Source organism: Callorhinus ursinus, unplaced genomic scaffold (genome assembly GCF_003265705.2).
Source record: "Callorhinus ursinus isolate GAN/ISIS: 27379988/994484 unplaced genomic scaffold, GSC_fseal_2.0 scaffold8, whole genome shotgun sequence".
Taxonomy (NCBI): domain Eukaryota; kingdom Metazoa; phylum Chordata; class Mammalia; order Carnivora; family Otariidae; genus Callorhinus; species Callorhinus ursinus.
The window spans coordinates 52284101-52302543 of NW_027397070.1; the positions used below are offsets into that span (position 1 = coordinate 52284101).

Here is an 18443-nt window from a genome sequence, read left to right on the forward strand (position 1 = left end):
CAGAAAAACTGCAAGCTGCTTGAGGGGTCGCCCCAATGTTCCCTTCCTCTTACTACTCAGTAAGCAACAAGGAGCAAGGTTTAAGGTCAATGGAGTGTGACTTTTTTCTCCCACCCCAGACCCGCTCCGAAGAGCATCCTTTGCCCCAGACCTGGCCATCAATAGCACTGGCCATGGTTATTTTCCTCTCTCTATTTCCCCCCAACCCCACCCCCTTTCCCAGGGGCCAGAGCCCAGATGAGAGGCAAACCAAAACCTTACACCTAAGCAGAGTGTGGCTGGCTTATTTATTCTACTCTGTGAAAGACAAAAGCAATGATACCAGTTGGGATGATTATGCCTGGGTGGTTGCAAAACACCTTTCCTGCCAAAACCAGAGCCTGAGCAATTCACACTGGGTGCTTGAAATCTCATCAGAAAACACAAAGCAAAAAGCAGACAATAGGAACAAGGCCCTGATCTTGCTATGCTTAGCACTTGACTGGGCCACTTGACTTTTCAATCAAATTCTCCCTTTTCTTGAATATATTTATAACCTGGCAGGGATCTGGTCCCCTAAATAGAGTGCTACAAACAAGAGTGCATCAGAAACAAAGACCTCCTCACCTTCCTATTCATGAACTTCCCTTCACCCGCCAAGATCTAGGGGCAAGAAAACACTGAGATGAAGGAGCTTCTAAGGTCTACCAAATTCTCTGAACCACACAGTAAAAAGAGACAATGAAGAACCAGATTTGCCTTGGCCTGTGACTTGGGGGAGAGGCTGGTACTGTTTCTTGGATATGCTCTGCACAGAGTCCAATGTATGTACAGTGCTTAATATTCACAGTAATGGTTAGCTGTAGCAGGTTGATTGGCAGCCCCCAAAAGATAGGGCCATGTCCTGGAACTTGTAAAGGTAACTTTATTTGGAAAAAAGATCTTTGTAGATGTAATTTAATTAAGGATCTCAAGATGAGATTACCCTGAATTACCCAAGTAGGCTCTAAATTCAGTGATGAATGTCTTTATAAGAGTGAGCCACAGTGGCTCAGTCTGTTAAAGGGCCGCTCTTGATTTTGGCTCAGGTCATGATCTCAGGGTCCTGCGAGCAGGCTCTGTGCTCAGTGGGGAGTCTACTTGAGGATTCTTTCCCTCTTTCCCTCTCCCTCGGCCCCTCCCCCTGCTCGTGTACATGCACTCTCTCTAAAATTAATTAATTAATTAATTTTAAAAAGAAAAGAATGAGGCAGAGATTGGAGTTAGGAAGATGTAAGTCAAGAAACACCTGGGCCATCAGAAGCCGAGGAAGCAAGAAAGGACTTCCCTTCTGGAGCTTTCAGAGGGGACAGAGCCCTGAAGACCCTTTGACTTCAATCTTCTGACCTCTAGAACTGTGAGAATAAATTTCTGTTATTTTAAGCCACCCGGATGGTGGAAAATCATTTTGGCATCCCAGGGAGAGTAATGCACCAGCCCATAGCATGCTTCAGCTGTCCAATATCTGTGCCAGGTGCTTTGCGGTCACTTTCTCTTTCACTCATGGCAAACATCCTTACAAGGGAGGGAATTTAGCCTCCTGAAGCAGACAAAGAGTTTAAAAACCTTGCCCAAAGTCTGCTGAGGAAAGGTAGCATCTGAATTCAAATTCAAATCCAAATCTGAAGCCCAGACTCCCTCCACCATGCCACTATTTCTGTAGTTACTACAGGTGTTTCTTTTCAAATCATTAAAGAATTGGGTCTGATCTGGATGCCCAATTTCTAGCATATTTGACACCTAGAACATCTTTTTTTGACACCTCCTCTTCCTTTATAGGACACAATTATTTTTGGTAATAGTCATGAAATGAAACAAATATATTTGCTCATAGACTAAAATTTGCATTTACCAAACAAAATGATTGCGTTTCACAGCTGGCACTGTTTCACATTTAAACACATAAAAACTCCCAGTGGTCACATTGAAGGACATAATTAAATAATTAAATTCCATTTCTGTTCTTACAATTGTACACCAACTGTCTTTCTAATCTACTGTCTAAACACAGATATATATAATGCCACAAGAGTTGGATGCATGAGTTGAGCCCTAAATGCAAACAATTCTGAACCCACGGGAATTTACTCTTGAAACAAATGAGCATGGCTGTGCCCTGAGTGTCGGGGTCTGACTGTATAATTGAGAGTTGTCCAATTAATTTCTATACTGAATATAAGATTTATTAAAAGATACATAGACCTTTTTTTAAATGTGGTAAAAACACTTTAAAAAATTTATCATCTTAACCTTATCTTTAAGGATATAGCTTAGTAGTGTTAAATATATTCACATTGTTGTGCAATCAATCTCCAGAATGCTTTCATCTTGCAAAAATGAAACCCACTACCCATCCAACAACTCATTTCCCCCTCCCTCTGACCTGCAGCAACCACTTTCTAATTTCTGTTTCTATGTACCTGACACCTTCGGTTACCTCATATCGGTAGAATAATACAATATTTGTAATTTTTGTGATTGCCTTACTTCATTTAAGTGAAATGTAGAAAATGTAAAAGTGTTTTTGAAAAAATACGTAATACAAAGGAAACTAATAAAACTCATCAGTACCTGTGGTATTTAGGCCAAAAATACCAAAAAACTTATACCAAAAAACTGTTTCTTATAGGGAGTGTTCATCATTAACACTGCTGAGGATTGCTGCTACATGGACTATAATGAACTATAATGAAATACTGAATTTAATCAGCTTCGTTACCGTGTTTAAACTGTGCCAACAGTTCACCCCCTTCTTGCCTGCTCTGGGGACAGACTGCTGCCTACCTTGGGCATGCCGCTGCTGCAAAATATGCCAAGGAAGGGTGTGTGAGCCTCCAGACAACGAGGGCTACCATGCTCACCTGCCTAAATTAAAAAGTGAAAGTGGGTTTTTTTCGATGACTAGGCCACCGGCCTCTGGGTTTCTATATTCCTGCTGCCCCCTGCTATGAGACGCTCAGAAGCCAGGGCCCACTTTGATTGCATTAGGGAGTTCTCTTGGAAATAAACTTCCAGAAGAGAAGTGGTGTGAGCTGAATGCAGACGACACTCCCTCAAGCAAACAAAAATATTGGTGTTTTTTTTCTCCAAAAACACATTCTTTTCCTTTAACTCATTTAACCTGACACTATTAGTAGAGGGGAAAAGCCATAACTCGCCACTTTGCTGATCCCCAGCTCAGTACAGAAGCACTCTCCAGAGTGACTTCACCACCATGGTTCCAGGCTGTTGTATTTGTTTCCCTGTCTTTTCAGAATGGTAAGTAGGGACAGTAAAGACTGGAGCAGTGCTCCCAGAACAGAACTGTGTCCTCTGAACAGAAACAGGAGACCAGGCTGCTATAAGAGCCACAGCCTCTTGTCAGCAGGTTTAGCTGAAGTGAACACCATTTGTTCCTACCAACTGAGGGATGGAGAGACTTATCTAGTCCTAAGTACAATCTTGACCTCACTCAACCCCCCAGCTCCAGCCTCACTATTGTTTTGCCATGTGATCTGGGGCAAATTACTTAACCTCCCTAAAGCTCAGTCAACCATCTGTAGAAGGAAGATATATAAAATCTTTCCATGACCTTCTCCTTCCATCTTTAATGCCCTCCTTATTTGAGAACAAGAACTCCTCATATAAGGTTCCATGATTGTGGAAGTAGAATTCTATGGGAAAGCTCCAGAATACGTGAAACATGTCAAAAAGAGGATTTTAAGAATAGGAAAATAACATTATGTACATGTCATACACGTATTCCTTATAATGTAGGACATATAAACTAAATGGCATCTCAGGATAGGGTCTGGCATCTTGATACGTGTTTGCACCAAGAAAAGAGAGAAAGTTTGGGAGCAAGGGACCCAGTGCAGGCAGACTTGGGCTACAATAGGTTTAAGGAGATGTCTATAACTGTGGAACAGTCTGTGCTCCTTCCTCCCCTACAAATGGGTCTCCAGTGGCCTCATCCAGACAAGCCCCAGCTTGACCTCCAGAGAGCAGCTATGTGAGGGATGAAGCATCTTGACCGGACCCTGTCAAATCTCCCAACCAGTCATTCCACCAAGACTGCATCGGGTTGGATTTGGGGTCTAGCTCCCATTGTGCACATAGTAGGTACTCAATACATGAATAATACAACAATAAGTAAAGGGTTAAAATGTAACTGAAACTCTTTTATGTTCAAGGATAATTAGTCAGCCAACCACAACTGTAACTGATACTGATAAACAATAAATAATATTAATAATAATAATGTCCATACATTGCTGTTTTGTGTATCTTGTGAAGATTATAGGATATTGAATGCTTAATGGAAAGAAAAGGTTAATACAAAGGTAGAAGCCTCTCTGCAAGGGAAGGATGGTGGTTCTTAAGAATGCTTCATTATTTGCACAGTTTTGCTGAATCAGACTCTGTTTACCCTAGCTTACCAAAAGATAAATGTGGAAGTATGTGAATACCATATAGATGTGTAACTGAGAAGGCAGTTCCACGCCACATATACTGCTTTGGCATGATAAAGCTTTTCATGCCAACTGAATGCATAAGGTAGCTCATTCCCAGATGAACTGAGCTATACCATCAGGGTTCTTGGTTGCAAATAAGAGAAATAGACTCTGATTAACTGAAGCAGAAAAAGGAATTCATTTGAAGCATAGACTAGTCTGCAGAATTAACAAGAAGCCTGGAAAATCAGCCTCAGGGAGGGATCAAGCAAGAGGTAGCAAAACCACAGCCCTGCCCTTGCAAAAATTTGCTTAGAAGGCTGCCACCGGCACCCTTGCTCCAGACAGTCACTATCGCACCACTGGACCTGGACATATGTAGGACCGCTGACTGCTCCTAAAACTTCATTTCATGCTCTTGAGATTCAAAATCCTCCGATTTTAAAACTTACTACAAAGCAACAGTAATTAAAACAGTATGGCACTGGTATAAATGCAAAATACAGACCCTGGAATAGAGATCCCAGAAAGAAACACTTACATACATGCTCAAATTATTTTTGAGAAGGGTTCTAAAGTAATTAGATGGGGAAAAGACAGTCTATTCAACAAATGGTGCCAAGAAAACTTATAAATGCAAAAGAATGAAATTGGACCTTTACCTAATACCATATACAAAAATTAACTCAAAGTGAATCACATACCTAAAGGCAAGACCTAACCTAAAACCATAAAATAACAGAAGATAACTCAGGACAAAACCTTCATGACATTGGATTTGGCAGGGAGTTCTTGGATATGATACCAAAGGCACAGGCAACAAAAGAGAAAAAATGGCAAACAGGACTTCATGAAGATTGCAAAATTTTGTACATCAAAAGATAGGATCAACAAATAAAAAGGCAAACCACAGAATGGGAGAAAATATTTGCAAATCATCTATCTGATAAGGAATTATATCCGGAATAGAGAACCCCTAAAACTCAACAACAGAAAAACAAGCAATCTGACTCAGAAATGGGCAAAGGACTTGAGTAGACATTCATCCAAAGAAGACACACAGATGATCAATAAGTACATGAAAAGATGTTCAACATCACTAATCATTAAAGAACTGCAAATCAAAACCACAAGATACAATCTCATACCCTTTAGGATGGCTACAATCAAAGAAACAAACAAACAAACAAAAACAGAGAACAACAAGTGTTGATGAGGATGTGGAGAAATGGGAACCCTGTGCACTGCTGGTAGGAATATAAAATGGTACAGCTGTTGGAAACAGTATGGCAGTTCCTCAAAAAATTAAACATAGAATTATCATATGATACAGCAATGCCACTTCTGGGTATATACCCCTAAATATCGGAAGCAGGGTCTCAAACAGATATTTGTACACCCATGTTCATAGCAGCATTATTCACAATCACTAAAATGTGGAAGCAACCTAAGGGTCCATCCACAGAAAAACAGATAAGCAAATTGTGGTGTATACGTACAATACAGTATTATTCAGCCTTAAAAAGGAAGGAAACTCTGACACATGCTACATTCAGCATGGTGAAACCTGAGGACATCGTGCTGAGTGACATAAGCCAATCACAAAGATACGAATACTGTATGATTCCACCAAGGTACTGTACTTAGTTAAAATCACACAGAAAGCAGAATGGTGGTTATCAGGGGCTGGGGAAAAGGAGGAATGGGGAGTTACTGTGTAATGGGTATAGAGTTTCAGTTCTACAAGATGAAAAGAGGTCCAAAGATGCATGGTGGTGAGGGTAGCACCTTATAAACGTATTTAATACCGCACACTTCAAAATGATTGAAATGGTAAGTTTTTACTTTCTGTCCTTTACCACAATTTAAAAGACTGGAAAAAAAAGGGGGGGTCATAGTCTTGAGGGCAAGCATCAGACTGGTTACCTTGAGATTTTGGCCCCTGTTTCTGGATGAAGAGGCAGGGAAGGGATGACCTGCCCCACCCAATTTCCTAACAAGAGGTCTGGCCCTGCCCTCCACCCTGCGCGGCATGAAGCAAAACAGAGTGTTCTGGGAAGCCTAAACAACAAATAACTCTCATCCATCTCATTGAAATTAAACAACCATAAGGAGCCTTTATTCTCATCATCTGTCGAAACTAACCTGGATGGAATTCTTGGTTTTCCTGCCCAGCATTGCCACCCCAACCTGTGGTATCCTCAGTGTGGACGTGCGGGGCAGGAAAGGCAGGGGGCTCTTTCCAAAATGAAGGAGATGGATCTCTGACTTCCTTCCAATTAACCAGCCCATCACTTTTATTTATCATCACTCAGTCATTCAACAGATGTGTCCTCCTGTGTGCCTGGCACAGAGTCCGGTCCTAGAAATACAGTTACGAAATGGAAAGACAGTCACAGCCCTGATGGGATTTATAGTCCAGTGACCCAATATTCACCCCTAAGGAAACTTATAGGATGTTCTTTTCTGGAGGCTTTTAATAATGGCCTAAATTCTGATCAACTTCCTGGCCTCCAAGACGCTATCCCTCAAAAAATAAAAATGACCTCGATGACCACTCAACTTTCCCTCAACCTGTGGGATGTATAAAGTGTTCAGATGTTGAGGTTGGTCACATTTTAGAATTCATGTAAACAGACGATTATTAAGGAATGGAAATGACTCCCTTCAGCTGAGGTCCCTGAGATTTAAACAACAGAGCAGCCTGCTGTGCCCTGTTTCCCTAATTACCGTTTGGCATATTTCACACAAGGAGGTACAAAGCTAAGCAAACACAGACATTCTGGTGGTCCCCAGGTAACCCCCTTTTGCCCCCCCATAGCTTGCCCTGTGGCAAAATACAATTTATTTTAATTTTGAAAAGACCACAAAGCTTTCAGCAGCTTCTCACTGATAGGCCCTGGAGAAATCAGAAAGGTCTAGGAGGGTAACTACTTGACTTTGAATTAAATGGGATATATACATATATATTTTAAATGGGATATTTTTATAAATCATTTTGCATCTATTCTTAAAACTAGCAGGAGGAGCTGACAAGTTATCACATGGGACCACAGACTCAGTGCCTAAGAATAGGTGCAGTTGGTATAAATACTTAAAGTAGCCTGGGTATAGGAAAAGAAGTCCTATCCTTGCATTACAACTAAGCATAAATAACCACCATTATATACCGTTAAAACAAATTCAACAAAACATGGCCATGTAACATCACTCTCTTTAGGTCGCTTGCCTTAAGAAATGAGAGGGGAACCTACCTAGGTATCCAACCTTCTGGTCCTAACTTTTATTAGTTGTACAACATTGATCAATTTGCATCCCCTTTTGCGGCTTTAAAGTCTCAACTGTAGAATATGAAGCTCAAACCAGAAGAACCCTAAAGCCCTTTTGGTTAACAAAATATTTTCAGAGTCCAATATGTGCCCTACACTTTATACACACTGTACTTTACAACAAGGATGCAAGATAACCATTATTGTGCCCATTTCTCAGATGAGGAATCGGGGCTCAGAGAGTATGGGTATAGCTGGCACTCGACTTCAGATCAGTCTGGTTCCAAAGCCTGTGCCATTCCACCCTGTAGAATTTTCCACTATGTGCCTAGGGCTATGCTTACAGGCCCCTGCAACTCTAGGGAAGCAAGAGAGCAAAGACACAGTCTCATCAACTAGGCCTAAACCAAGCCAACAAATCAACAGGGGGAAATGCAAAAAAATATATAGCTCCAGGAAGGCAAGGGCTTGGCGCGGTGCGGGGGGGGGGGGGAGGATAGAAATAAAGAAAATGAATGGCAAACAGAAACTATAAAATCAGAATCTATGATAACTAGAAATAGAATAAATTACCTACTTAACTGTGTAATTAAGGACCCTATTGCTTTCCATCTTCTGCTCTGCCTCCCGATGTCATGTGTGTATTAAGCTTGGTTCTCCTCAAGGTCATGGGATAGCTGCTGGTGCAACTGAACGCATGCTTCCTCATTCAAATCTGCCAAGAGAGAGATTTTTGTCTGAGCATTGCAAGCAAGAGTCCTGAAGTTCACGGCATGACTTCTTGGGTCACACTCCACCCCTGAATCAGTAACCACGGCCAGAGAGGTAGGATGGCTGAAGCACCCAGAACCCAATCCCCCCTAAAATACTGTCCTTATTGATAGCTTCTCCCCTTTCTTCCTACTTTACTGGGCCTTACTTGCTCATTCACACTACTGATTCTCAGGGACGGCTTCAAGGGTGTGTGACACATACAAGTCACACACGCTCTTGGTTTAATGCTCTGCTGTCACAGTCTTGAAATTCTTAGGAAGGTTCGAACAATGGGCCCCACATTGTCATTTTGCATTAGGTTCTGCAAATTATGTAGCCAGTCCTGTTAACTACTCCTCTTCCCAAATTCTGCCTTGGGATTGGTCTTGAACCTCTTCCTTTCTTTATTATTTCTCTTTGTGTTCTGGCTTAGATGAATCATTTCTGTGGCTTTAAATGCCCTCCATCTGATAATCATTCCCAAAGATACTGTTTAGCTCAGACATCCCTGCCGAGCTCATCTACTTATATCCAACTTGCCATAGTGATACCTCAACCGGGATGTCTTAATGGGCACCACACACTTAAAAATATATCAAATATGAATCTTTTTATTTTCTTTCATTTTTTATTTTTATTTTTATTATGTTCAGTTAGCCACCATACAGTACATCATTAGTTTTTGATGTCGTGTTCAATGAATCTTTTTATTTCCTCCCCCCAAACATCTGTCCTCTCCCATGCTCACCACAATCAAGGCTCTTTGGGTAAATTTCTGCACCTTTACACACCATCTCCCTTTCCTGACTCAAAGCATTGTGTGTTTCTTGTTCCCTCTGCCCACCAGAACATTTATATCGATTTATGCTTCCTCAAGCAATCTATCATAAAGCCCATTTACCCACACCCTGACGTGACAGGTTATTCTTTCTTCTAGTCATTGGATAGGTGGAAAATGGTTTCTTATTGTCTTATTTCCTGTTCTTTCAATTATGAAAAAGGTCAATTAATTGACATTTGCCCTTCTTCTTTGAAGAACTGATTTCTTTATTCCATGTGTCCACTTTCCCTGGTGGAATATCTTATTAATTTGTATGAGTCCATTATATATCAAAAATATCAATTGTTTGTCTTAAAGTGAGTTAGAACATATTTGGAACAAGGAAAGACAAATCATTATCAGGTCTCAATGTAAGATAAAGCATAGTAGAAGCAATAGGAATGTTCTTGACTCTGAAACCATAAAGATCGAAAGGGAGAGCATTGGGGCGCCTGGGTGCTTCAGATGGTTGAGTGTCTGCCTCCGACTCAGGTCATGGCCCCGGGCTCTGTGTGCATAAATAAATAAAATCTTAAAAAAAAAAAAATCAAGGCTAGAGGGTATTATGCTGAGTGAAGTAAGTCAATCAGAGAAAGACACGTATCATATGCTCTCACTGATAAGAGGAATTCTTAATCTCCGGAAACAAACTGAGGGTTGCTGGAGTGGTGGGGGGGGGGGGGGGGAGTGGGGTGGCTGGGTGAGAGACATTGGGGAGGGTATGTGCTATGGTGAGTACTGTGAATTGTGTAAGACTGATGAATCACAGACCTGTACCTCTGAAACAAATACAGTATATGTTAAAAAAAAAGAGAGAGAGAGAGAGAAGATAGTAGGAAGGGTAAAATGAATGGGGGGAAATCACAGGGGGAGACAAACCATGGGAGACTGTGGACTCTGAGAAGCAAACTGAGGGTTCTAGAGGGGAGGGGGTGAGGGGATGGGCTAGCCTGGTGATGGGTATTAAAGAGGGCACGTACTGAACGGAGCACTGGGTGTTATGCGCAAACAATGAATCATGGAACACTACAGCAAAAACTAGTGATGTAATGTGTGGTGATTAACATGATAAAATTAAAAAAAAAATAAAGGGAGAGTGTTACAGGCAAAGGGCAAAATCAGGTGCAAATGCCTTGTTTGGGAATGGAATTTTGGGGGCACCTGGGTGGCTCAGTCGTTGGGCGTCTTCCTTCGGCTCAGGTCATGATCCTGGGGTCCTGGGATGGAGCCCCGCGGCATCAGCCTCCCTGCTCAGCAGGAAGCCTGCTTCTCCCTCCCTCACTCCCCCTGCTTGTGTTCCTTTCCCGCTGTCAAATAAATAAAATAAAATTAAAAAAAAGGAATTGAACTTTTTATGCTTGTGTTGTCAGATGTTGTCAATGTCCCCATGCGATTGCCACTTACGCATCAGGACTTTGAATGAATTCCACATGGACATGAGTTAATGGGCGTTAGTGAGACATAGCTACTAAAGTCAGGGTCAGCAAGAGAATAACAGACAGGCCATGGTGGGGCCCTCCTCCAATGGACACATTTGAGATCCAGTTGAGGGAGACTGACCCACTGTTTCTCCCTTCATGTGAAAGATCGAGTACAACAAAGAAGCTTTGTCAGACTAGTTGATGGCAGTCTGATTTAGGGGTGACTTAGACTAGGTACCAGGGAAAATAGAAGTTGTCAATGTATATATTGACAGTAGATACAGCAAAACTTGCTGACAGATTGGATGTGGCAAAGTGGAAGGGGGGGCTTCAGGGATGACTCCTTGGGTTTTGTTTTGAGCACCTGGTAGACAGTAGAGCTATTTACTAAAATTGGATAAGACTAGGGAAGAAACAGGTTCAGATGACACTAAGCTTCAAATCCCAGTGAGTGGGAAAACAGTAGTTACTGGTAAACGAGGTTTGGATAGGGAAACAGAAATGGGAATGAATTGTTTCTGTAACATTGTGTTTGAGGAAGAGGGCTATTCCAGAAGCGCTCAGGAGGTAACTGTTATCATTTCAATTCCATCAACAATCACTAGGAGAGGGATTCAGGTCAGACTCAGGGTGAGGTAATGAGAGCTTCAAAATCTTTCCATAACAATATTTTAGTATCAATGTTGTTCTCCATAAATGAATTGGGAAGAACACATTGACATTTAGGAAAGTTGTGTAATTTTTAAAAATGCTGCAAATCTAATTGTAGCTTTGGGAAAATTCAACCTATTTTAGACGTATAATTCAGAATACATTTACTTTAGGATGAAAAAAAGAAAAGCTTAAAGGCTTCTAACCATGTTTCATTACCCTCTCCTATACCTGTCCCTTTGCTTTTCTTCCCTCAGGCACTTTCTGCTACGCCACTGCCTTCACTAACTCAACCTCCCAGGCTTAATTTGTTTAGTTGTAACCAAATCTTTCATTGCCTCAACTTAATCAGATCACATTCCCTTTTGCTATTTTTCACCATTAAAAAAAAGCTTTTTACAGCTCCACTAATGAAATTATGTAATTACAAAATCTGTAATTTGTGACATCTGAGTGCTTGTTGCTACCAAGCACAATTCTAAGAGCTTTACATGCATTATACCTCAATCCTCAAAATCACAGTCATCATTTTACAGATGAAGAAACTGAGGCCAAAATGGTTAAGGTCATCAGCAAAGGAGCTTAAAGTGCAAAAATACAAGATTTGCTGGCAATAAATGTCTTAATGATTGTTTTAATGGTTAAAATTGCTTGTTTCCTAAACTAGTAACAGGATTAAAAATTACAAAACACAACCTTAATGATTCATTTGAATTAACTATAAAATACCTGCCAATTATTTAATACCTTCTAAAATAACACAAAATATATACGTAATACAAACCTCAATAACCCAGTTCTCCTATTATGCAATTGTTTACAAACTCTGAACTAAGGAAAAGATTTAGCTTAACAGAGTAATTAAAAAACAAATATGCCCTCAAATAATTTTATACTAAGCAATCTATTCTTTGGAGTAGAATTACTCATTTATTACAGTATGTTAATTATATCAATTTTTAGTTATATTTTGTTGGTGTGAATTTAGCCCAGTTTAAATTCCTGTGTGCCTGGTCAAAAATTGACAAGGCAAGAAACAACGAACGTTGGAGAGGTTGTGGAGAAAGGGGAACCCTCTCACATTGTAGGTGGGAATACAAGCTGGTACAGCCACTTTGGAAAACAGTGTGGAGGTTCCTCAAAGTTAAAAACAGAGCTACACCCTATGACCCAGCAATTGCACTACTGGTTATTTACCCCAAAGACGCAGATGTAGTGAAAAGAAGGGCCATATGCACCCCAATGTTCATAGGAGCAATGTCTGCAATAGCCAAACTGGAAAGAGCCGAGATGCCCTTGAACAGATGAATGGATAAGGAAGATGTGGTCCATATATACAATGGGATATTACTCAGCCATCAGAAAGGATGAATACCCAACTTTTACATCAACATGGATGGAACTGGAGATTATGCTAAATGAAGTAAGTCAAGCAGAGAAAGTTAATTATATCGTTTCACTTATTTGTGGAACATAAGGAACAGCACGGAGGACATTAGGAGAAGGAAGGGAAAAATGAAGTGGGGGAGCTCGGAGGGAGAGATGAACCATGAGAGACTGTGGACTCTGAGAAACAAACTGAGGGTGTTAGAGGGGAGGGGGGAGGGGGATGGGTCAGCCTGGTGATGGGTATTAAGGAGGACACATACTGCATGGAGCACTGGGGATTGTACGTAAACAATGAATCGTGGATCACTGCACTGAAAACTGGTGATGTATTGTATGGTGACTAACATAACATAAAATTTTAAAAATAAATAAAAAATAAAAATAGAATGCAAAAAGCTACTAAGAACTTGTAACAGCTTAATATTTCAGATTGACATCCCACCCTACTTATTTTGAAGGTATAGAATTTAATGATGCCCTTTTCTTTTGATAAATGGAACTTAATAACAATGTAAGCATTTTCCTTTCTAAACTGTATAGTTTTAGTCAGTTATCTACATAAAAATCTTACACACTAGTAAGCAAAGCAAGCAACATTACTCTTTTTTAAATAACATCTTTAATTAAAGTTTTTGCAAAGGTAAAATATTAAACTTAAAATAGGTCTTAGTACATCAAAATACTAAGTTCTCTAATTGTATTCCAAGATGGTCTTTAAAACATAATATCCTGTATATCACAGAAGAGCAACCTTGATCTGCAATTGTACAGAATGAATTTTACAAACATAATAAATATATTTACGCCCTTACACATAACAGTATGTACAACAGCAGTTGACAATAGTAGCTCAGAACAGCAAAAGGATTAGCCCCTCCCCCAAAATTGTAGCCCTGACATATACTGGAACGATTTAAGGAAGCTTGACTAAAATAGTAGCTACTAATTCAATGCAGTTCCTTCCCTTAAGAGAAGAAAAACGTTTCTCTTGTTCCTCAAAATAAGCACAAATATTAAGTTTGGTGTGTTCTTCCTTAAATCATAAAAAATGACAAAAGATAGGCTAAGGCAGGCTTAAAAAGGGAATTATAAACTTCAGAATAATTTCCATAGCATAATAGATTAAAATGCAAAACTATTTAATATAAACTCATGAGGAACTATTTAAAGCAACTATGTTTTAACCAATGAATTCAAAATCCGAAATAGCTGACTCAGACAGATAGATGGGAAACAGACATGAATAAAATGAAAATGTACAAAGATGGATCAATAAAATATTCCATTGCACAAAAGTTCAAAAAAGTTCAAGATGAAATAATCTGAAAATATAGGAATTTTCTCAAGTGGAAGAAAATGCTAAGTTATAAAGGGAACTCCCAAGAGGAAATTATGTCTGTTTTCCTGTACAAGGCATATTTACCTTTTGAAAAGAATGGTGACATTATTGCTGTAAGGTAACCAAAAATTACTCTTAGAAGAAGACAACCCTTTTTTATTCCTCCATAGAAGCCAGAAAAGAGAAAACCAAATCTTTGACTTTCAATACAGCAAAAGAAAATCTTTATACAAAAGCTATTATATTTTTATGTTCTTGCTAAAACCAAAATCTATTAGAATATGCTCTTCAAGAACACATTTTAATCACTATACACACCGCTCAGATCCTGATGTATTCCTAAGAATAACATCAAGGTGGCTTTGATTTTAAGAGAGGCAACAATATAAATGTGATATGATGGCATTTAATTAACATAAAGAAAATGTGAACATTTAAAAAAATATAAAAGCCCAATATAAAGATCCCCCTCATATAACAGACATTTTACTCTAGAAACTAATTGCACATTAAAGTTGTTTTAGCCAAATGTGGCTCTCCACAGAAATTAAATGTGCTCTCAGGCAATTCAAATGGTCTGATAATCCAAATGACCACCAAAAAAGAGTACATATACTGAAAGGCACACATTTCCACACTTTACCTAGTAATTTTGTGTAAATTTTCTTTTTTTTTTTTGTAGTAAAAGGTGCCATCACCATCTGTGCAAATCCAAACAAATCCTCTTCTGAAACCTTTACTTATTTTCATAATACCAAGTCTGAACTATTTTCCCTCTTTGAAGAAACATGTTATTTTCATTTTAAAATTCTTGAAAGTGGGAATCCTTGCCTTTTCAAAGGAATGACGAACCTAACAAAATGATTTGTTAAATACAATGTAAAAGCATGATTAAGAATTCAAGTACAGTAAAAGATAAGCAAGTGGCATTCTTACAGCAAGCCACTATAATAAAACCAAAACATTCTATTTGATTAAAAAGGAACACGATGCAGTAATACATAAGAGCCCAATTTGGTATGCAGTGTTGTTTGGACTGGCTTTCAGAATTTTCACAGGTAAAAGAAAAGCATTTGCCAAGTATGCCATAATTAATATGCAATACACAGGTGCAAATACAAATGGTTATCTCCTGCTTCAAAATAACCCTAGTGAGTCACTCTGAAAGCAGTGGTTGTTCATATTTGAAAATAATGTTATAAAAACAGGCCAGTATACAATTCTACTATGAATACAAATGTTTGTCTACATAGAGGGCCCAAAACATGAGCTGTATATCCTATAGTAATCCAAGGTTCAGTAGCAGAATAACTACTATATAGCCAAAGGGTTTCAATCAACATTGCAGTACTGCTAAACTTTTATAGGTAGTTCAGGTCATTGACTTCTTCACTGGGTAAATATAAACCTATTAGCAACTATACTGAAGGACAACTGAACAACAGGACTTCTTTGATTTCACTCCCTCCCTTCTCTTCTCCCAGATTCATTAACAAAAACAAACAAACAAACCTGTGTGTGCTTTGAGAGTAGTGGAGTAAACAAATAAACCTCCCCTCCAAAAAACTAAATATAGCAAAAATTAAAACCGTATTACCAGTTAATGGTATCTGAATAAAACCTAACTACTAACATGCTAGAAACCATCATTTACACCAAAGTTGAGAACATAAGTTAAAGGGACCAAGTTGGTACGTGGGGTGGGAAGTAGGCAAAAAAAAAAGAATTGATTAGCCTTTTATAGATTTGTGTTAAAAAAACATATAATAGCTCACAGTTTTTCTTTGCAATGTAAAGTGTTAATATGTTATTTCTGGAAACACAAAGGCAAATAAAAAGAAGACAAAAATGGAAGACTTAAAAAAAAACCAATATACACGTAACTTAAACACATGTGAATTTTGTGAAGATAGACCATGAAAAAGAATTAGTTATAAGAAAACATAGATGAAGACAAATGTTCCTACAGTTCTCCCAGGCAACTAGTTCACACAGAACATAGCACTGCCATATTGTTCTTTAGACCCCCTTATAGAATACAGAGCTGTGCATTCTTAATATACATATTACATTTCTATTATTCTTAATATACAGTCAAATTTCCTATGCTTTCTTCTCGATGTGCAAACTGGAGCCCATGTCTACATTATCAATGGCCTGGAAGGGCCACCAAATGAAAGAGAGGTAAATATGTACTTAGTGGCCCAACCCCCTCTAACCCACAAATTTCTCCCTCAAATTACAAAGTTGCAATTAAAAAAATTTGTTCAATTAGAATAGTTTTTAAATTCTTTACTAGTAAACACAAGAAACTTTTATAATTACTAAACTGTTTAAAAAAAATCCAGATCTTCACTACCTGCCCAATGCTTCAGTCAATGCACAGAATGTTATCTAAATGTCTGTTTAGCTTAAAGATTAAACACATATATAAGCATATACTTCAACCCAACAGGAAAAAATCTATATCTATTCTTATGTATGTAATTTCAGCTAGATGGTACCTCTGTGAAATAAAACTGTATTCCTGAGGAGCCACTCTGGGGTTTCTTTATAAGGTATGGGACTAAAAGAAACAAATATTTTTCTGTAAGGAAACAAAAGCTGCCATTTTAATTCTGTTCAACTCAATGAGGCCCAAGTTATATTTAATGAGTATGAAAACCTAATTAAAATAATCATTCCTGGGTCAAATTTTGCCTCCAAACTGTGTTCACTGATTACTTCCTTTAACTCTTAAACAGATATTTCATAAAGCAGGGAAGGAAGAGGTATATATTACTGAGAGAATAGCTAGTAAAAATATTTAAGACCTATAATGAGAGTTCTAAATTGTTTCCTTATACAAGTGAATTAAAATTCAACACCATAATTCTTACCCTTTTGTAAAAAGCTCACACGCAATTTTTACCAAATATAACCACATACAATAAGCAGTTTCAGTTCAATCTATCAAAAGGGAATTTTCTTCAGTTCGTTCCAACAAGTATCTTCTGATTGAACCCAAGTTGGAGGAAGGAATATAGACAAAGCTTTACATGCTAATTACTGGTGGCAGGTACCTGTATTTAAAATCAACAATTATGGTTTTCCAAAACCCCAACCTCCCCCACCCCAACAACCCCAGGTGCTACAGTTCCATGGCTTGCCAGTTAGTAGTGTCTGTTGTCAAGGTCTCTTTGTTCCAGTAGCTTTGATTCTACTGCACTTTTCTGACATGCAGAAATTAAGTTTTGGTTGGTGTATGTCCCAAGTTTCAAACTGTCCACTTTAAATTTTTTTTAAGTTTGTTTTATTTATAAAAGAAAAGAACCAATTCTTCACCATTCTGCATCTCCAATGGCTTTGGAAAATATATAATCTCTTCCATTAAGATTCATAATGCCATCCTTGAGGTGAAATTTCCATTTGTTTTTACTTCTGTGTATCTAAATAAACAAAAAAAAGAATGTAAGAAATACAATCAAAAGACAGAGGAAACAAAAAACCCATTCACACACCAAAAAATCTTTGTCTTGTACATTACTCCATTTATAAATTGTTCTTTTAATTGACAGATAATTGACATGTAACAGTAGTTATAGCTGCACAACATAATGATTCGATACTTGTATATATTACAAAATGATCATAAATAAGTCTAGTTAACACCCACCACCATATATAGTTACAATTTTTTTTCCATGTGATTTTTTTTTTTTGAGAACAGAAGAGTACTTTATTGGCACTAATTTCACATTTAGAAAAAGACCCACACCTAGCCATCTTCCAAGTGCCCAGTTTCAGAGACCCCCTTAAAACTGTAGATGTTTCAATTCCACCACTTATTTTCCTACATACAACAAAATAAAGCAATTTATGGTTCCTTGATCTTTCTCTGCAGGAATGTGTAAGACTATCTTCTGAGCACATAGCACCAGTTAGGCAGTTCCGAACACACTGTAGACTCTCATGCAGTGACTATGATGTACTTGCATCCAAATGAAGTGCCATTCTCCCCTAATGTAGATATGAAGCTGTTTCAATGATACTGCCACTGCTGCAAAGTCTCCAAAATTCTTGGATTTGCACCCAGAGGCTTGTCACTGTTGATAAGAATTCCTCAATTATTTAATCAAGGTTTCACTCTCATCATGTGATGAGGATTTTTAAGATCTACTCTTTTAGCAACTTTCAAGTATATATTCAAGTATATATGGCATTAAACTACAGTCATCATGCTGTATATCACACCCCTATGACTTATTTATCTTATAACTTCAAGTTTATACTTTTGACCCCCTTCATACATTTGCCCCAATCTCCACCCTCTGGCCTCTAGCAACCACCAATCTGTTCTCTGTATCTATG

General features: G+C 38.5%; 1 protein-coding gene across 2 annotated transcripts in view; it reads right to left on the reverse strand.

The window, feature by feature from the left end:
- Positions 1 to 13361: 13361 nt before the first annotated feature.
- Positions 13362 to 18443, reverse strand: part of GTF2A1 (general transcription factor IIA subunit 1) — a 45672-nt gene continuing 40590 nt past the window's right edge. For both annotated transcript variants that reach the window (XM_073895679.1, XM_025869525.2), the window contains exon 9: positions 13362 to 17521. In XM_073895679.1, the coding sequence (XP_073751780.1) occupies positions 17414 to 17521 (108 nt within the window). In that variant the 3' untranslated portion in view covers positions 13362 to 17413. The remainder of the gene's footprint in view (positions 17522 to 18443) is intronic.